This window comes from Lactuca saligna, chromosome 1 (assembly GCF_052625555.1).
Source record: "Lactuca saligna cultivar CGN05327 chromosome 1, ASM5262555v1, whole genome shotgun sequence".
Taxonomy (NCBI): domain Eukaryota; kingdom Viridiplantae; phylum Streptophyta; class Magnoliopsida; order Asterales; family Asteraceae; genus Lactuca; species Lactuca saligna.
The window spans coordinates 28,479,990-28,501,544 of NC_136417.1; the positions used below are offsets into that span (position 1 = coordinate 28,479,990).

General features: G+C 35.2%; 2 protein-coding genes and 1 long non-coding RNA gene across 7 annotated transcripts; 1 reads left to right on the top strand and 2 right to left on the bottom strand.

The window, feature by feature from the left end:
* Window positions 1-988: 988 nt before the first annotated feature.
* On the top strand, window positions 989-6,949 carry LOC145030143 (uncharacterized). 3 transcript variants are annotated; one of them, XR_013676598.1, is made up of 6 exons: window positions 989-1,541; window positions 1,915-2,001; window positions 2,125-2,141; window positions 2,555-2,686; window positions 3,608-4,894; window positions 5,540-6,949. It is a non-coding gene; the product is annotated as an uncharacterized LOC145030143 (long non-coding RNA). The 3 variants fall into 3 exon arrangements; XR_013676597.1 differs by lacking the exon at window positions 2,125-2,141; XR_013676599.1 differs by lacking the exon at window positions 2,125-2,141 and having other exon boundaries at window positions 3,623-4,894.
* Window positions 6,950-13,788: 6,839 nt separating this feature from the next.
* On the bottom strand, window positions 13,789-16,989 carry LOC145030156 (protein ALTERED PHOSPHATE STARVATION RESPONSE 1-like). Of its 2 annotated transcripts, XM_078978569.1 has the most exons (5): window positions 16,685-16,989; window positions 15,355-16,089; window positions 15,105-15,271; window positions 14,821-15,035; window positions 13,789-14,743 (listed from the first exon to the last, which is right to left on the bottom strand). In XM_078978569.1, the coding sequence occupies exons 2-5, from the start codon at window positions 16,040-16,042 to the stop codon at window positions 14,023-14,025; spliced, it is 1,791 nt and encodes a 596-aa protein (XP_078834695.1). In that variant the 5' UTR covers window positions 16,043-16,089; window positions 16,685-16,989; the 3' UTR covers window positions 13,789-14,022. The 2 variants fall into 2 exon arrangements, with proteins under 2 accessions (XP_078834695.1, XP_078834701.1); XM_078978575.1 differs by lacking the exon at window positions 16,685-16,989 and having other exon boundaries at window positions 15,355-16,109.
* Window positions 16,990-18,392: 1,403 nt separating this feature from the next.
* Window positions 18,393-21,555, bottom strand: LOC145030171 (Putative methyltransferase family protein). Of its 2 annotated transcripts, XM_078978585.1 has the most exons (9): window positions 21,282-21,555; window positions 20,880-20,990; window positions 20,334-20,407; window positions 19,971-20,073; window positions 19,586-19,636; window positions 19,330-19,477; window positions 19,097-19,235; window positions 18,903-19,008; window positions 18,393-18,746 (listed from the first exon to the last, which is right to left on the bottom strand). In XM_078978585.1, exons 1-9 carry the CDS (start codon window positions 21,448-21,450, stop codon window positions 18,592-18,594), a joined length of 1,056 nt encoding a protein of 351 aa, XP_078834711.1. In that variant the 5' UTR covers window positions 21,451-21,555; the 3' UTR covers window positions 18,393-18,591. The 2 variants fall into 2 exon arrangements, with proteins under 2 accessions (XP_078834711.1, XP_078834707.1); XM_078978581.1 differs by having other exon boundaries at window positions 18,393-19,008.

Here is a 21,555-nt window from a genome sequence, read left to right on the forward strand (position 1 = left end):
ATTGTTAACAAATTCATACCCCGCAAAGTGGGGCTCGTCGTCTAGTTGTATATAAAATAAATAATTAATATAAAAATGACAAGATTTCATATGTCAAATAAATGAGGGTTTAACTTAATTCAAATATAAGAATATAAGTGAAGGGACAATTTATTGTTAAAAGACAAAACCTTAGGGACCATAGTTGTAAATTCTCAATTAAAAACCACATTGGATGCTATTCTTTAGGCCATTTCCAATGGATTAAACCCATGAAGAGATGTATGGATTGCTATGTAGGAAAGAGAATATACACAGTATATATATATATATATATATATATATATATATATATATATATATATATATATATATATATATATATATATATATAGAGAGAGAGAGAGAGAGAGAGAGAGTCAAGATCAAATAAGAAGGAAATTTTTGGTAGGAAGATAAGAAGTTTTTTTTTCTACATATTTTTTTCGCGAACAAACAAAATGAATCATTAGATATTCATTTGTAAGATGATTCACAATAAAAAATTTCCAAAAAAACATCTCGATGATTCATTTATACAATGATTTTGTTGTTATTCACTAAAATTGTCATAAAAGTGAATTTTTTCTTAATTTAGTTAAAAATGAATCATAAATATGTTTTTTTGGGAATTTTTTCTTGTGAATCATCTTACAAATGAATCATCTAGTGATTCATTTATTTTGTTTGTCAAAAAAATATGTAGAAAAAAAACTTTTTACCTTCCTACCAAAAAAAATTTCTTACCGGATCTATTTCATATATATATATATATATATATATATATATATATATATATATATATATATATATATATATATATATATATATATATATATATATATATATATATATATATATACTAATTTAGAAGTCCTTGATGATGAGGGTTTTCATGTGATTGGTTGATTTTTTTTTATCTGTTTTTATGATTTTCTGTTTTGTTTTTGTTTACATGCGTGAGGTGTGCCCCTTCCTGTTCCTTTTGCATTATATGCTTCTCACACCTTAGAGTTGCGTTCCTGCCTACTACTCAGCTTATTCTTCCACGTTTCTTTCACTGTCCTCACCGCCTCCTTTGCCCAATCACGGATACTTCCTTCCACCGCCTTTTATTTCTTTCATCTGCCTCCGTCTTTTGAGTCAACATCTACCGATCAAGTACCTCCCTCTTCTTTCCAAATACATCTCTTCTTTCGTACGTCTCCTGCTCCCCTTCCCCAATGATCTTAGAAAAATACGGTTCACCATTAACTCTTCCTAATGGCCATACACCAATTCTAGCGACAGAAGACGTTGGCGAGTCCTTCTCCGTTCACGGAGGAACCACTACGACCCTAAACTCAAGACTTCAGTTCGCCTTCCCCACTGCTCTTAGAAGAAATAAACCACCGGTCCACCATCGACTCTTCCTTATGGCCATAACGACGCCGACCACACCGATTCCGGCGACAGCAGACATTGGCGAGTGCACGTGCGTTCACGAAAGAACACCATCACAAACCTAAACTCAAGACTTCAAGGTAATCTAAGTAAAAATCAAACTTCAGCTTCACCGATATATGTGCAGTAACTAAACATCGTTAACTCTTCATCTACTTTGTTGACCGTAGTAGTTGCAATTCTAATTTTATAAAGGAATATTTCGGTTTGGTGCCGATGACAGTGTGAATAGTTGAATATTTGAACAAATTTTCTCGTTTTCAATCCATATGCTATGTGAAAATTGATGGTATATTACATAAAAATTCAACCGCATATATCAATTTGGGTTGTAAAAAGCTGCAAACTCATACCCCTTTAGAATATCAATCCACTCATTTTAGGTTTTTAAAACCAAGGTCTACGATGCATGCAAGAATTTCTCATGAGTTATAGTTGTTTTTTTTTCTTCAGGAGATCGATTATACAAAGGAGGCGGCAAATGCCGAGTTGTTGGGTATCACTCAAGTTCGGGAACAGCTTGATCATGTTTTCTTCAAGGTTCAACCTTCATATTTTATTTGTTCGATTGATGATTCTCTGTTTTTTTTTTTTTTTTTGCTAATTTCTTGTTGATTGAGAGTTTTATGTTTGCTCTAATTAATCTGTACATGGCTCCTACAGACATCAGGACCGAAGAGGTAAATCTCCCAACAATTTAAACTATGTAACGTAGCAATCTATATAATTGTTTCTATGCGATTAGAAATACTGAGAATCTTACATATGTCCAAAATCAAAGTCTAAATTGACCTTTACCTGTCAAATTAGTAAACTCTAAACATTAATGAGTATTGATAATAATTGTTTGTTTGAGAATAAGAAATCTAAAACTACATAAACTAACAGATTTCCCTAAATAGAGCAAACAAACTAACCACGTCTATTTGAATATCAAATTTAAACCCTTAATATTTTCAACTTTCAAAATCTGAAGTTCATCTCCACTCATAAATAGCTTAATTCTACCATTTGAGGTTGACAAATATTTGTTTTGGTTGTGAACAATTAGATGATTTGACTAAATATATATATATCTTCTTTTGCATTACAGTGGTTTGAAGCGAACTCAAAAGGTCAATTTTTTTTTTTTGTAAAAGTTGGTTACCAAGGCCTGGAGTCAGAATCAAAGCTTTTGTGTGTTTTGTTCATGGATATGGCGACACTTTCACCTTTTTCTTTGAAGGTATGTGGTTACACCTCATCATCTATATCTTATATAATCATGAAATTTGATTCTTTATCCCTAAATTTAGTGATATAGTTGACAATGTAATCGAACAATATACAAAAATTAAAGGTATCCCTTTTGTCTAAATCTCAATGTTTGACTTTTTTTTTGTCAAACAAAGTATTTGTTGATAAAAAACAACATAACTTTTTCATAATTTTATTATTTATTTTGCAATTTAAAAAAGAAACAATTTATAATAAAAGTTTATAAAGGATGTGTGTGTGGTGTATTTCTAAATTGTGGTTATTTTGTGTATGACTTTGCATTATTTGATTAGTTTTCTTAAATTTTTTATATTAAATACTTAGCAATAGAATTTTCTAACTTTAGATTATTTATTCTTCTTTTTTTATTTAAAATGACCATTTTCACCTTTTTTTTTTATCAAGTTTGTTATTCTTACCAAAAAAAAAAGTTGTTTCATAATTTGGCATACTTAAGTTGAAAAAAAAAAATACTGATATGAATCTTTTAAAACAGAAAGTTTAATTTTTCTTGGGGTTTTTTGTCAAAATGACCATTTTATCCTTTTTGTCCATTTAGTCATTTTTATTAGTTTTTCTTTTTTTCGTTTTTCACAATGTGACCCATTTAAACAGATAACAAAAAAATATACTGATATGTTAATTTTGTAATAAAAAGTCTATTTATAAGTTATAACCATTCTAGTAGTTTTAAAACATGTAATAATTATTTTCATTTTTTTTTAATTTAACAATGTATTTTTTATAAAACAAAGTATGATGTTATATTAGACATAAAAATTAAAATATGTTGTTGTTTATTGTATTTACCACTTGAATGATTTGTAGTTTCTAGGAGATATTATACCAGTAACATAAGTTTTTTTTTTGAAGTTTAGTTTTTTTGAAGTTTTTCTGTTATTAGGTTTCCAAAGAACAAGCATAGAGGAGAAATGGCTCAATTGGTATTCAATTTGTATACAGGAAATAAACAATAGATAAATAATTTGTGTAAAAACTATGTATTTTCAGCAAATTAAATATTATGTTATTTTCTCCATGGTTACAAAGTATGTGTACACAGACAGCAGAACAGAGCACATCAAATTTGAGAAACCGTATGTTATTTCATTGAGGTGACAATGTTCTTACATAATATAGCTACTTGCTTTCATTACTTTTCTTATGTGAATGGATGTGAATGACTAACGCTCTTCATAGAGGCTACACTTATTGGTTACAGATGGGGTCATGTACTCATGTTCGATTTTCCAGTTCAATGTTACTCAATGAAATCTTCCCATTTCGTTCATTTTTTTGGCGGATTCAGCCCCGGGAAGTAGGGATTAATTCTTCCCTAGTTCAGTTTAATTCTATTGCAATGTTCAAACCATTCAACTCTACATTCTTTCTCCTCTATATTATATTCAAACCATTTAACTCTACACTCTCTTTCCTCTATATTATATTCACATTTAATCTATTAAATTAAATGTTCTTTTCTTTCTCTAAATGGAACGACATATGAAATACGAACGAAAATGGAGAGATTCTATCCATATATCGCCGACATAAATTTTCATAGGGATCATTAGGTTTCGTGCATTTTGTTTGAGAGCCACCAGATGAGAGAAAAACTTAGGCTGAGGAGGGAGCAATGAAACATATTACCATCTCCGGCGATATTCAGGCTGGTATTAATCAGAAAATAAGCGATGAGATGGAGTAGCATTTCTGTATTGGTTGACTGCAAATCCGATGTGGGTTATCTTGGTCCCGACAAGCAATAAATGAGAGAGAGAGAGAGAGAGAGAGAGAGAGAGATTCCATCTGATGAGGACTCTGACAGACTCATGATTTCGATTTACTTCATTCTCCGACGAACTATCACAATGGAGTCAAGGTCTGATTAAAGCACAGGAGTTGTATTTGGGTTAGTAGTTCCCGATGACCAAGGAAGGGAGATATAGGGAAGAAAGATGAGAAATCTTTGAAGCTCCGGTGGATTGAAGATGTCACACAACCATTTCTACGGCAAAGCAAGTTAAGAAAAGGCGGGGGGCTGACTTATGTTGCCGAAAGTAGGTATGGTGTGCCGAAAAGAAGGAAATGACACCGCCGCGGGAGCCGTGGCCGGAGATGATTGTGTCGCCGGAAAGCTGAGTGGTGTGCTGAAGACGAAGGCCACAACACACAGGTGAATGTTCACTTTGACTTTATGTGTACACAAATTTGGTTATATTGCAACTATCGGGCCACTTTTATGGATTAAATATCAATGGGTTAATTTTAGTATGGGCTTCTTTTATGGGCTTAATCTGATTAAGCTTATGGACTATAATTTCCTTCATGACCGATTTTAAAGTTAAAATGTAATGAACCTGTAAAGGGACAAGATATATGGTTAATAATTATATAGCTATACCACTTGTCAAAATATTGGCTTAACGAGTTATGGGTAAAATGTTATGTTTGAAAATACATAAGTGTCCTTAGGCTGCACGGTGTGGCTGCGGTTTGGGACTGCGGTTCGCGCCAGCTGGACCGCGCACACCGCGGTCATGCGCGGTTTTGGCCGCAGTGCGGTCCTTTGAGGCCGCATTTTGTGATTGGTTGAGGAGAATTGGGAAGGATCGACTGGTTGTTGGTTGTTGAGTATTTAATTTTTTTTTTCCTATATATATACATATCAACTTCAATTTTTTTTCACAACACAATCTCTTCTTTCTCTAAAAAAAAAAAAAATTTAAAATCACCACTCTCTCAAAAATGTCATCTTCTTCATCTTCTGAAGAATTTTAGATTATTTTTGATATCGCTATTGCGTGTGTTCAAATTGCAGAACAAACATACAACATTGTATGAAACAACGCAGCTGCAAGTTCGCAACGGAGAACACGAGGATGTATTTGCAGAAATCGTGAAGATGCCAACCAATGTTTGGTGCAAGACTATTTTGCAGAGAATGCCACTTACCAAGGGTATTATTTTCGTAGGCGCTTCAAAATGTTCAAAGGTTTATTCGAACGTATAGTTGAAGATGTAACGAGGGAGTGCAGTTTTTTCCAACAACGTTACGATGCTAGAGGTACACCCGGTTTCACTCCCTTACAAAAAATGTATGTCCGCACTTCGTCAGATAGCATATGGCATTCCGCCTGATTCATTAGAAGAAAGTTTTAGGATGTCTTCTAGGATCGCACGAGATAGTCTCCATTTTTCTGCAAAACTGTGATTCAATTTTATGGTCCAAAATATTTACGTAAGCCTACACGTAATGACATCATGCAATTGCAAGCTCATCAAGTTAGTGTGCATGGGTTTCCTGGAATGCTAGGAAGCTTAGATTGTCTCCATTAGGTATGAGAAAATTGTCCTACAACATATCATGGGCAATTTACCGGAGGTGATCATGGTCACCCAACGGTCATACTTGAAGCAGTTGCATCACAAGATATGTGGATTTGGCATGCTTTTTTTGGTTCTCCTGGCCCGATTAACGACATCAATGTTCTTAATCGTTCAACAATATTTAACAACATATACGATGGATCTGCACCAGATTCTTCTTTTCAACTGCGTGGAACACCATATAAGCATGGTTATTATCTGGTCGATGGAATCTATCATGAGTATGCTGTGTTTGTTAAATCGTTTACAGCTCCACATGGTTCTAGACGAAAGAAATTCAAGAGAGCTCAAGAAAGAGCTGGCAAGGATGTTGAGCGTGCTTTTGGAGCTCTGAAAAAAACGGTGGTTCATATTGAAAAAACTAGCAGCCTATTTAGGCGAGGAGAAACTTCAAGAAATCATGTATACATGTCTTATATTGCATAACATGATTATTGAAGACGAAGGAAGACCGATATGTGCGTTTAACGAGGAAGAATCCATATCAGAGACACAACCAATAGAAATTGGTGGCGAAGAGTATATAAACAGGAGAGCAGAGTATATAAACAGGAGAGAAGAGATACGTTACACTGAAACATTTCACAATCTTCGCAATGACGTTGTGGAACACATTTACGGTGTTCAAAACATTAACCTTAATTTGGATCCACCGGATGACCCCGAAGACGAGTTCTCGGAGAATGACTTTATGTAGTTTGCTTTAGTTTTTTTATTTGTGTTTTTTAAGTTTCTAGGATTATTTAAATGTTATGTGTGTGGTTTTCGTTGTTTTTCGGTAATGCAATGTAATGTTTTTTTTTTTTTTAATTTTCAAGTAATGAAAAATTATGTTTTTTATTAAAAAAGAAGTTTTATTAAATTAAAATAGTTTAAAAAAAGTTTTATTAAATTAAAATAGTTTAAAAAGGAGAAGTTTAATTAAATTAAAATAGTTAAAAAAAAAAAAAAAAAAAAAAAGAATGTGTGGCACCACTCCCTTGGTGTGGCAAGAAACCACACTTAAGTGGTAAAAAATGACATGACGCTTATGTGGCGGAGGAGAGAGTGTGGTTTCGTTGGCACCACACCCTCCAACCTTAACGATCGAATTAGAAATATGAAAGCTTTTCTTAACTATATCAATTTATATAAAGACAAATTTATTTATTGAAAATATGTATGGTAAGAAAGTTTTGAAAAGTAAAGGTGTAAGTAAAGTACCATCTACGTGTAATCAAGAATTAATCTAAGTAGAGTTATTGGTATGACATGTAGGTGTTCGGAAAGGGAGAGGTTCGTTTAGCTCACGACAATATTGTTGTTAGGATTTTGCTTGTCAGAATCAGGTGAGTCTCCCTTTGTGAATGTTACGGGCCGAAGACACCAAGGCCGACCCTTTATTTTTGTATTATATGATGGTTGTCTGTGTGATAATTGTAACACCCGCGTTTCCAGGCTAGGCATTATCATTAATAAAATAGTCTAGGTTAACCCTTGTAACTCTTTTTGAAGTATTAATGATGAAATATTTGAGTATTATGTGAATTATGTGTTTATTTTCTTAATTATTATAATTTAATGAATTAAGAATAAAATAAGTGTCAAATTTGAAGTGTGGGATAATCCCAATATCTTTGCATAAAGATGTAGTGGTCAAAACAAGGATTCCGAAAATATAAAGAATGCCGAAATCCAAGTTATAACGAAGAAGTTATGACCTATCGAAGTTTCGCGACAGAACCGGCAACGTTGAATGACATAAAAAGTGAAATTTACGTTAGAGCGATATTTAGCCTTAGTGATATAAATGAAAGTCGTAGAGTTCGTTAAACCGAGAGTGTGCATAAAAAGAACGCTCAAATCTGACTTCGTATGAGGAAGTTATGATTTTTCGAAGTTTCGACTTAACAGTATGCAACCCGAATACTCGATTTGAGACCGAGCGGTTTTTAGCCGAAACAATCTAAATGAGAATTGAAGGTCTCGTTAATATTGGTAAAACGATAAAAAGATAGGCGAAAACGGACGTCGGATGAAAAAGTTATGATTTTATAACGGGGTTTTCCTGTCCCGGCCTACTAAAAATAAATAATAAAAATAAAGTCAAAATTAGCCGACAAAGTCTAAACAAAAGTTCTAGATCGTAGTCTCACCTACGCGTGGATATAAAGAACGTCGAAAACGGAGTTCGTATGAGGAAGATATGAATTTTTGAAGTTTATTAAATATTTTCGATATTTAATTTAAATATATATTATCCGATATTATCTAGGGGGAGTCAGCGACCCTATCGTCATTACGCCCAACGTAATCTCAAGTTACGTCCAGCGTAATTCAACCTTCCAGCCCCTATAAAAGGGTGTCGAGGGTAACCGAGTTATTTGCTCATTTCTTCCATTTTTCTCGCATTTTTGCATCGTTTTTCGTGCAAGAATTATCCTGAAGTCTCTGTATCATTCCCGAGCCCCGAAGCAAGTCTCAAATCCCCGAAGATCCCGAGAAGTACGATTCCCGAGCCGAAGCTCTGCCCGCGAGGAGTCCGGTTTTTGTGAAGATCTTCCAGATCTGCCGAAGAATACTACTTCTACAAGTCATAGTGCTGTCCGATCATCTTTTGATCAAGTGAGTGTGTGGTTACTTTCTTCTAACGCATAATTATGAAGTATTTTATACGAAATACGTGTTATGTGTATATTTTGTTGTTATATGCGTGAATGTATATTCACTTTCTTGTATCTCATAGATACGATTTATTCTCTATGAAATACGTGTTATGTGTATGTGTTTCATCTGTTGTTTTGGAATATGTATTGAATGAGAATGCTATACCTTTGTTTTAAACTATGTATAAAAATATATTTTTTTATATACTAATATGTCGGGTAGAACATGGGTAGATAGTTGACGTGTGATAAACACATGAGAGGCCTCGATGTTGTTTTTTATTCAGTCGTCTAGCGGAGTTTAGATGACGAGCACAGACTTTTCTAGACCGTCCTGTGGAACGCTAGTAGGTGCGCCACCTGTAGGTGTTAATGAACTTGGGTGTTCATTCGCTGTATTCCATCCCCTTCATGGTTGCTTTATTTGACATATATTGCCGGGAAACCCCCGAATGCATCTGTTGTCACCCTGATGAAATATTCTAAGACTAGGTCCTTTGTGTTAGTTGTTTTAGGGACGTAAAATGAGAATAACGGGAATGGGTAATTGGGTTATTGTTGGTTGGTGGAATTAAATATAATTATTTATTGTGGGTTGAAAACCCTATATGCTCACCAGGCTCCCAAGCCTGACCAACTCAGTTTTATTTGTATTACAGGAAGTGGCACAAGGGCATAAGATGGATGAATCATCAAGTTGTTTTGTTTACAAGTCTGTATATGTATATATTTGTTGAATGACTTGTAATGTTATCGTTTATGCTTTATGGTCTGTATCGGAACATGACATCCCGAGTTTTAATTATATAATGAAAATACATTTCTTTTATGAAATGTTTTGGTAAATATTATTTTATCATACTTTGTTTTTGGGAACAAATTCTGCAACTCTTTCAAATCAAAAGGATTTACTCTGAAATTATTTTAAAAGCATAAATGAAAATTGGTCTTTTCTGGCCGAGATTTTGGGGATGTCACAATAATTATCATGGTTCACGGACTGCTTGATGATTATGTGTTTTATATGTGATATTATGTTGTAGTGGTAGAGGGCGAAATAAACCTTGTAACCGGTTGAAATGAACCGAAGGGTAGGTCGGGCACCCAGATATGCCTGACAATATGTTTGTGTTATATGTGGTATGGTGGGGGAAACTTACGGAGCTTTGTGCTTATTGTTTTAGTTTGTGTTTCAAGTACTTCCAGCTCAAAAGGGAAGGATTCGGCTTGATCGCGACGCATCACACTATGATTTTCCGCAGTAGAGATTTTGGGACTTATGCTCTAATAATGTTTTTCCACGATTTGTCTTGATTATACACTATAATTATTTTATATTTTTATGATCTTGGAATCAATGATGTTTTATGTTGTGATTTGGTAAACTTAAAAATGAAAATTTTGAATCGTATTTTTGGGGATGTTATAGCTACACTAAGGCCCTCCATAGCTGTTGTAAAAAGGAATGGAGAGAGTGGGTCCCCCCTATCTGACTCCTTTGGATATAGGGAATTCCTCTGTTGGACTGTCATTGACTAGAACGAAGGATCTTGAAGATCCAAGGCAACCTCTTAACCACATTCTCATTTTATTTCCAAATCCCATATGCATTAGATTCGTGTCGAGGAAGTCCCGGTTTATTGAGTCAAATGTCTTCTCAAAGTCCACATTGAACACAAGAATCTTCCTTTTTTTTTTTGCTCATAAACAAATCTCACTAACCACAAGAGGCCCATTAAGTATGTTTCTTCCCTCAACATATGCTGATTGTACCTCGTCAATACAATGCCCCATCATTTTCTTCATTATGAGCGAGAAGATCTTGGAAATGATTTTATAGATGCATCCAATGAGACTGATTGCTCTATAGTCACTAAGCAAAAGAGGGTCATTGATTTTGGGAACTAGCAAGATGGAGGAATAGTTACAAGAGGAATCAATTTTTCCATGATGCTCATAGTATTTGACAACCGCAACAACATCTCTAAGAAGGATATCCCAATACTTCTTGATGAATTTAAATGTAAATCCAGCAGGCCCAAGGGCCTTCTCATTACCACATGCCCATATCGCGTTCTTTATCTCCTGGAGAGAGATAGGTGCTTCTAATGCTTCCGAGTCAACAAGTGGGATTTTCCTGAACTGTCGAATCACTAGTTTCGGCCTATCAGGCCATTTTTCTTAGAATTTTTTTGCAAAAAAAGAATATATCTTCTGTTTTATGGTTGTTGGATCAGTACAACATTCACCATTAATCATTAGGCCATTTATTGGTTGTTTTTATTTATGTCTCCATGAAAAAAGCTCGTGTTTTCATCACCATCTACTGCCCATTTGATCCTAGATTTCTGTCTAAGATCAATACTTCTGATTTTTTCCATCTCAATGATTGACTTGTACCCCGAGTTCCTGTTCAGTTAACTGTCTTGACTCGGCTTCAAGATCTAAGTGATGCACCATTTTTTTTAAGCCTTGTCAATTCTTCCTCTTCTCTAGGATGTTTAGTGGCACGCCATTTTTTCAATCCTTTTATATGCTTAAGCTTAGCAGCTAAGTACATGTCAGGAGTATCGAATCCTACAAAGTTGTTGCAGCTAGATATGAAGGCCTTCTCGAACATGTCCGTAAGCTTCCAGGAGTTAAAGAACCTGAATGGGGATGGGCCAAAGTCTCTGCATGATGTGGACAAGAGGTTAAGGCAATGGTCTGAGATTTCTCTAGGGAGAGCGGTCATTGGTAAGTTTAAGGTCTGAATTGCGGAAGCAAGTAAACCGATGCCCCCCCCCCCCCAATTTTCATATTGGTAAGACCGGCTTCGTGTATGAAGTTGTTAAAATCACTTGCAGATTTTGAGCAAAAGATTGAATGAAATCTCTCATCTTTCCTTCTCACCGCATTGAAATCCCCCATTATGATCCACATACCATTTTTTGAGTTTTTGATTTCCAGTAACTACTTCCAAAGGGTGGCTTTATCTGTACTCGATTGAGGTCCATATACATTAACAAATATAATTGGTTTCCTTATGTCATTCCAGTTACCAATGTTTATTAGAAAGTGTCTAGACGAAATAACCTCAATGGAGTTGAACAAGTTGTTGTCCCATACATTCAGAAGACCACCCGACCTTCCTTGTGACTTAACTCTGTTCGATCCAAAGTTATCTACAGCCCATCACGCCCTCACATCAATATTCTCCACCTTCATTATCCGACTTTCTTGAATTGCTAAGAAAGAGATCATATGCTTCAATTTAAGTCTCCTGACCCAGTCCACCTTGTAACTCTCACCAAATCCCCTAATGTTGATCGAGTGAAAATTCATTTGGGCACATTGATCTCACCAAGTACTCCAAGAATTTCAGCCAACAGCTTGTTTGTGGCGTCGATTTCATATCCAATCATGGTACTGATTTCTGTCGTGGCTTCAATTTCGTTGATCCTTGGATCATTGTTGGAGCCAAGGAGTTTGGGGGAAGCCGTCTGCGTCGAGTTCGACCGATAAGCGCCAACCTCTGAATATTTTTTTCCACCTTCACCGAACTGGTTATGAACTGGAAACTCGGATTAGTCTTTTGTCAGCGATCTTCCATGAGAGCGACACATTTATTTTACGAACGGCCAATTCTGTTTACCTGTGTTTTGAGTGTTTATTCGATGGCTGGGGGTGTGGATGCCTTGAATGGGAATGGGCCAAAGCAACCAGACTACACAAGATTTAAGGGGAAGGAAATAGGCTTGGGGAGCCCATCAACGAATAGCCCAGATTAGAATCATAAGTTTTAAATGGGATATCCATGACCAGCCCAGGTTCATTACTATTTCCATCGCGTGGTTCATTTGAATTCTCTTTCATAATTAATTCATTTGTTTCCCCATGAGTCGATTCCGCTTCCCCACCAAAAGGGCGTGCACGAACCTGTTGTGGTTCCAAGACCGGTGGTGACTTTTGAGATGGACATATCTCCTTTGTGTCATGGTCGCCGAAAAAAGCATCTTCTCTGGCGTCGTCGAATATCCCATCTCCAACTATTTCTCCTTATTTTACGTCGTCTATCCTGATACACCTTCTTCATCTTCATCCGAGGCTTCAACTTCTTCGTCTGAATCTACCACAGATGTTGCATAATTCGACTCTGACTCGTACGGTTGCTCTTCATTTTCGAACTTGAAGGGGAACCATGGTTCGTATTCATACTCAACCAACCCAACATCAAATATTTTCCCTTCGGCTTCCACTCTAATTTCTTCATTAATTTTTTTCTTTGTACCAGTAAGGATTACAACTTTGACCACCGAGAAATCTAATCTACCCTCAATATGATCAAAGGGGACTATGATTTCCCAAACTTCCCAACAATAGCAAAGAAATTCGCCTCACACCATAGACGGATAGGAAGCCCTACAATCCTTACACTGGCTACCCGCTCAAAATTATAATCATCGTCTTCTCCAAGTTTTAAGGATTTGAATATGCTATTCCAGTTTTTTCATTCTTCAAAATGTTCTTAGCTAGGGCCGATGAAAATGACAATAATGTCTTAAATCTATCTAAATATGTTGCAAAAAATATTTTTTGTAACCATTAAATGGTCATACTAGGTTACACACATACACTTCGTGACACCCACTCAATGCAATGTAAAAACTGAAGAGATACAATGACATGTACTAATCAAGGTTTTGACTAGTAATCAACATGATTTATAAAACTCAACCAAACAGTTTTAAAATTCCAATTTCACAGTCGGATTCCATGTAGTGGAAATCTTTATTAGGTGCTTAAAGGAATCAATCTTACAAACCGGATTCCACGCAAACAAAATCTTACTCATTTTGTTTAATTAAAATTTGATTTTTTTTTTTTAAATTTCGAGCTATCATATCATGTGGTGTATTGTATATTTATACATAAACTTTTACGTGTCTTAACCTACACATTGGGTGTTTATATTCTCATACTTGAAAATATTTGTCTTTGTTGATTTTATGGTTTAATTGATAAATTTGATGAGTATTTGCAAATTTAAAAAATCTTTGTTTTTACAAATTATTTGCAGTATATATTAGTCAGTGGCCAGTGGGTCTTACATAGATGGGCCACTACTAGCCTAGCTTGAACATGGACCTTAGTTTAAGTGTCTAACATACAGAGCCCAAAAGTAAAACCCATTCTTCCTAACGGTAATCTCTATTTTTGGAAGCGTATCCTCTGCCGCCCCTCGGGTTAATCTGTAATTGCGTACCACATTTTTACCGGATTTTGTAAATTAGGTAAAAACCAAAGAACGACAGAACTTCGACATGCCCGCGAAGACCAATGACAAACCGGTTTTCATATTCATCAATGACTTATCCTTCACCTGAATGCATTGTCGTCGATATGCCTCCTCCTCCTCCTCCAACCTGCGTTTCAACGCCTCTACTGCAATCTGGTGCTCCGCAATCACCTCTATATCATCCACCACATCTGTTGGAGTTCTCTTCGCGATCTGTTTATCGCACCATTCCTCAAACTTTCGTGATTTCCTGGTTATCTCCCTACGAGTTTCCTCACACCTCTCTTTCATCTGCATCTCATCTGATTGATAGTGAATTATGGTATGAATTTCAGCCGCGAAAGTGTTGATGGCGGTTTTGGCACCTTCTTCTGGAAGCTTCTCGAGTTGATCTTGCCAGGTACGTAACAATGACTGAATCTTAGGGTTTTGAGGCTTTTGCTGAGAGGAAGCTTTGTTTATTAAGTTGTTGTTGATACATATGAGGTTTAATTCTAGCCAATTTACGAGAGATTTAACATACTCCTTCTGGTGTAGAATGAGTTTTTGAAATCCAAAACACCACATCTTGACATGAACATGGAATTGTTTTGTGTTGCTATGATTGTCCTCGCTTGTTTCATTCCGCGATTGAGAGATTTTGATCAACTCCTGCACCATCTTCCATTGGTTTTCATGTTGCTTTCCCATTCTCTCCCACATTGCGCCCATCCTGCAAACAAGTTTTGAAACATTTTACTCTTACTTTTTCTTTGAGTAGTCTTTAATCTTCTTTGCATCTAAACTTACTCTTTAACAAGTTGAACTAGTTTTGGGTACAATTGCTCATCACGAAGGCGATTGATTTCTGAAACGGTTGAATCAATGGAGTGCATTTGCACAATGCATCTTGTGTGTAGATGACTTACCATTCGCATCAATGAGTCGCTACTTGTTCCTCGCTTTTTAAGTTTGTTTAGTGAAGCAATCTTTTTCTTGTACACATATTTCATCTCTTCACCTGCCTGTTGAGTATCAGATCAAATAATTATCATAACATTTTATGTTACAGAAACAAAAGGTTGGACATATACCTTGACTTCATCATATAGCTTCTTCTCCCATACTAGTATATTGTCTAGTATCATGTAATGAGTTTGTTTCTCTTTGGGAGCATAATTGTCCTCATCATGATTAGAAATTTGGTATCCTTTAAACAAATGTTTCCATGTAGTGACTCTTGTAGAATGATCAGTATGGCCTAAATCCAAGCATTTCAAAGGAAAGATGATATGTGAAATGTACGAAAGATAAAGTGATTAGGGAACCATATGATATATATACCAGGATTATCTGCAGAATTAGAATCGTGTTGCAACATATTGGCCTCAATAATCTTTGAAACCTCATGAGCACTCTCTGAAGCTTTCATAAAACCATCATCGATCTCTGTAATTACCTGTAACAAGTCCATACTCTCCACATCTTCTTTCATGGATGACAATGGTGGTTCTTTCTCACTCTCCGTAACTGCACGATGACGGCAGCCACCACCACCGCCATGTCTCCTCTTATCATCTGCCATCGTCCTCTGAATATCATGTTTCCCGATTCTACTACCCTTGCCATCAACTTCGGTCAATTCAGACCCAATGACATCCTCGATTGAAGTAAAAAAGAAATCCCACGGCACGATTCCATCGTTTCCCGGCGGAGGAGGTACATTCTTGTTTCCCGTCTCTTGTTTTGATGTACGAAATCTGCTACCACCATCGGGTTGTGGTGGAGGACGATGGGAATCATAACGGGGATGTGGCGGCGTCGGGTGGAGATGATCGGCAAATTGGAGCTCCCGTAGGGCGTAATCAGTGAAGGCGGCACCGATATTTTTTAGGGCAGCGGCGTAAGCGAAGTGGGCGGTGGCAAAGGCGTAGTGAGCGGAGATTGATTGTTTCATGAACGCTTTTCTTTCCTTGCATTGGTTAACAACGTCTTTGTTCTCCATCCTAATCGTTGATTGCGAACACCCCATATTTCTTCTTCGTCTTTAATCTTTATGATCTGATGAATCTTTTGAACCTGAGAATTTTGGGCTTGTTTTTTATGCATGTTGGTTTGTATGTAAGTTAAAACACAGTAGCAACATCAAGGTTGATAATCAGAATAGCCACAGGGTCTCAACAGAGGTCAAACTTACAAGTTTAAAAATAAATGAGTTAAATATTATAATAAAAATTGTTTACTTCTAAAATTTTGTTAGCTAATTAAAAAGTTATTATGATCATAAAATAATTTTATTATCATAATAATCTAATTTTTAAGGGGAAATTACTTACAAGTCCAATGAAGTTTCCAAATTGTTCAAAAAACCTAATAATGTTTTGTATGCTAAAAAAATGCAACAAACTTAACATTTTTTAATAAAAAAAAAAAAAAAAAGACAACAAAGTTTTTAAACCGTTCAAAAACTCCAATTATGTTTTGTCTGTTCAAAATGTTAAATTCTTTGGGTTTTTTTGAACAGATAAAACATGATTGGGGTTTTTTGAACGGTCGTTAAGCTCGAGTCATCTAAAAAATTGTATGTTTTAAAAAATCTTTTAACAAGTTGTATTAATTTGATTTTTGTATTTTGGCTATTCTTTTATTTTACATAAACAAAATTGTCACAAACCTTGACATAGAATGCTGGTATACATACTGTAGTAATAAATCCAAAGCTTTCAAATTCTGGTCATCCATCAACAGACAATAAGTCTGCTTAAATGTCTTCATAAAATGCCAACCTCTGGCATCTTATTGATGCATCCAAGTGATGTCCAGTTGTTGGTGGAGGTTCAGAAAATAAACTTAGTTTGCTTCGTTTGGCATTAGCCTACCCACAGTATCTTAATTCTCTGCGCCTAAGTGCACATATTGTTAATTAACAAGGTAATTTGGTGTCACTAAAATATAACTTTTTTTTACGTATAAAAACAATATATTTATCATTTTTACATATAATACAAAATACTTGTATCATTATACCGATAATAACAGTATAACAACATATTGCTTGAAACTTGTAAAGTGCTTATAACTTTTGGATTATATAATTGGTAAAAAAAATATAATAGTATTTACTATTATAGGTAAAAGGTTATATGTTAATATATTGTTGTCATATGTAAAAGAAATATAAGTGCATCATCAAGTTGCCTAAAACATAAATTATATTTTGCAAGTTTCAAATTACATATTGTTATTATCAACAAATAAATGTTAATATTTACTATGTTGTTATTATGGGTTAAAAATATAAATACGTTGTTATTATAGATAAACAAAAAGTATGGTAACAAAAATGAAGTACAATAGTAGTGCAAAAAAGCATGGGTTATACATGTTGGGCAGCCTATTATAACGGATTAGCTAGGTTGAGGCAGATGATAAGTGCCTGGTTTGTGGTAATATTCGCAAGGTGATGATAATTTGAACATGGTTATATAACTATATTATCAAACAAAATCTTATTTTTCAAAATAAAATAAATCAAAGGATTTCGATCATTTGAATGCACCAAGGACAAATTTCAACTTGTGTAATGCATCCAAGTATTTATCTTCTTTACTTCGTTTAGTTTAGAGCTGCATAAATGGATTAAAAAAAACCAATATGATAATTTTGTTCGTGGCTCAGATCTTTTGAATTTAGAGAGTTCATTTATCAAGAATGGTTATGCAAATCAAAGCATATCCTTTTTATATTGTCGTGGAAGGAGTAAAATTGTTAGAAGGCACACATAGCCGTTTATGAATTCGCCTAACTTTCACTCCACTAATATAACTCCAAATCTAACTAATCCATTTATGAATTCACCCAATCCTACGTAACAACCATCTAACCAGGCACTTTGTGAATTAACTCGACTCTCACTTAACATCTCATCCAACCACTATATAAACATGTTAAAATCATAACATGATTTACAACAAAGCTATATGTAGTCATTCACTTTCCAGATTAATTCAAAAGCTTAATTTTCTCTTCCACTTCCAAAATGTCTTCCAAATGGTTTAAAATCGCCCATAAATTTAAATGTCATTCAAGCTCCGACAATCAACATCACTAGAAAATGCCCGATGTGATGAAGAATGTCGTATTGGCCAAAGAAGGAGATGTTGAAAAGATGAGTGAGGTTGCTTTTGGATTCAACACAGATGAAACATATTCTAGAACAAATCAAAGAGAAGAAATGGAGAACCGAAAAAATCCATGAGGATGATTGATGGATAAGAAAGGTCAAATATAACGCTAATATAAACAGTCAACTTCCATGAGTGTATGAAAAACATTTATAAATCATATGGTAGTTCAAAAGCTAGCTTATAAGCTAGTTCATAAACTAAAATAAGCGACTTTTGTGGTTTTACTAAATAGTAGATTACAACAAGCTAACTTATAAGCCAGTTTATTTTTGCCAAACAAGCCTACCTAATAGAATGTGCTAGAGTAGAATGTGCACCTCTAGCGTAACTAGTTAAAGAAAACAACCAAAATGCAAACTTAAAGAAAGTGCTTTTTTACAAAGTGGTTCAAATTTTAGGTTTTTTTTACCTTTCTTGCATACCTAATTTCCCAGAGTTCTAGATCCTGTCCTCGATCGTAATTATTCGCATACTGAGGAATCTCTGTAAGATCAATTCGTGAGCCAACAAATGCACATTCCATTCCATTTTGAAGAAGCTCGTGGTGTTCTACATCATTTATTGTTGCCAAACCACCATCAGAAACCAACAGTGGTAAAGGACTAGACAAGACAGTGCTATTTTCCATATATATGATGAGGGCATTTACGTCTTTTGCACTGACAAGAGATAAGAGTGTCACTCTCAAACAGAAGAGATCTTTACCTGTTTCGTCCCTTACGTAACTTCGAAAACATGAATACCCGTTTGCAACAACATCAAGATCATCAAGACTGAAATTGTAACGTTTTTCAAGAGCCAGATATAACACCTGAAATAAGAGAATTACATTATCAACTACACAAAAGCAACAGTGAAAGTGAAACCTTTTTATGCAACTATGTGTTTTTAAATGATACCTTGTTCAAACCGTGTGACATCAACCTCTCTAAAGTAGTAAACAATGCATCGGTGAGGTCATCACTGTAAATTACATCAGCAGCTACCAGCAAAGATGCCCTCTCAAGTTCTTCAATTTCTGATAAATTCCAACCATAACTAGATTACAAACAAACAGTCGGGTTCTAGTCAACCAAGAAATAATAGTAATACAAAAATGTTTTTAGTTAGACTGACAAATGCTCATCCTGACCTATGAGAAGATGTTGAATTGCTTTGGTTAGGGGGCCATGAAGCCTTCCAATCAAGTTCACGTACATAAACCAAAGTTTTAGAAGGTAGCATCACAGAATTAAGATGCACATTCCTTGCACAATTTTCAAGTATTTCCACCCCATGATCTATAATATAAAGGTATCAGTTAATTTGCAATGCATCCCATTTGTTTAGGAGCTTAAATAACATGGGTATAGCCATAGGTGTATATATGCATGAATGAATACCAATACCTGTTAGAAAGACTGTTTTTGCAACCCTTGCAAGTAGCATACCAACCAAGCCTTTACAAAGATAAAATGAAAATTTTGTCATACAAGCACTTATGTTTTATCATTTTTATGTCTAGAATTTCAACAAAGATGGGAACTGAAATGGAAGGTCTAAAGTTAAAAGCTAATTAGTAGCATTTAATCAATTGATTTGGAATGCAATATTGGGGCTTTAATTACAAAGTTGGAAGATTGAGGGGCTTTTTTTTTTTTTTTTTTTCATTCAGTACTGTATGGATAAATGGTATTTGTATGGAAAAAGTGTCGTATGTATAAAAACTGTTTCATTTCAAGTGAAATTTTAATGAGACAGTAAATTCTTTTATGAGATGCACTTCAAGTTTACCTGTACCAGCACCGAGTTCTACTGCCACAATCCCATCAAATTCAGATGTAGTGAACATCTTATGCAAAACAAAATCAGATAGGACCAATTCGGCTCTCCATACCTGATACAGAGCAAGCATAATAGCCTCAGCAAAGTAACACAAAAGAGACACAAATACCACAAAAAAATATTATGCTTATACTTAAGTATGGAAAAAGAGACAATGCATACAAGCACACCCCCACACATAGAAGCCCTTTATAAACATTACGTGATAACATGCTTTTTCTACAAAGAGGGCTCTATAATACCAAACTTCCATAATATAAAGTTCATTACTAGTTTTCAAAAAAATGAAGGTTAAACAAAATCATTTATTACCTGCAAACCAACGCTTGGAATTGATGAGGTGATGTTATGTTGGATAGCCACAACAAGCTTGTCCTTGGAATATTCTGGAAACAAGATGATTTCTCTACAAATTATAGCCCTTTTCAGGTAAGAAAAATGCATACATGCATAAGAGGTACTCACTCCATGAAAATCAGAGCATGTAGTAGGCCATGTAAGTGAGTGCATATTTAGCTATTCCCTCAATATTCAATTTTGTTAATTTATTGATACGTCTATTACATGCCACAAGATTCATAATAATGCACTTTCATGGACTAGCCGCAGTTTAATGGTAATATGTATCCAGAGAGGTTAAAAACCCGGGATCAGGTTATGGAGGGCAGCTCGCATTGCTCAAGTGCATCTTAAAAACATATAGTAATTCTTTGAATACTTTGTTGAGCATTTTAGTCTAACAGGCGTTTTCTGATTCCTTCAATTCTACTATCCTAGTTTCAGTTTATTTGATCTAACACTAACAGTAAAGTTAACCAGAGCAAAACTATAAACGATAGTAAGGTAAGCATAACTCACTGCTGCGCCTAGGTAAAGCAAGATCGCCATCATCATCCAAGCTAACTTCCTGGTTCTGATTTGAATTATCGAAGGCTTGATATTCATTTTTGCTTCCAATGTACTCAGCATCTACATTCCATCATCAACATAAAAAAATAGCTCATCTCGATTCTCGAAATTGGGAACTAAAGCGTGTTCCAAACACATGTTCATCACGTAGTTTAATAATCATCGGGCTTCAAATTCAAAGTACGTTCTCAATCTGATCCACATTTTATCGCTTAATTCGTGGAGATAGTCCAGTTAGAACTAACTAGAGCCCAAAACACGGATGCATGCTAAATCATGTTCTAGAACTTCAATAGACGATTAATCATCGTAATCAAATTGATAGGAATTATTAGAAGCAACTAAGTTCACCTCGTGGAAGTGAGAAGGCGAAATGAGAAATGAATGATCCTGAGAATTTCGGCGGACAGCCTAGGTGAATCTCGCTCATTACATGATCCTTCGGAGTGCCTTCTGATGAATTCGCTATCTCCGGTGCAGCTGATCCTTGAATTAGTTCTCGATCGTTATGGCCGTGCATTTGACGAAACCCTATTTCGAATTCTCAAAGTGTGTACAGATTTTACTCTGTAGTCTGTACCCTCGAATTTGAAGAAGTTCCAAAAAATTGAGAGAAAGAAGTTTA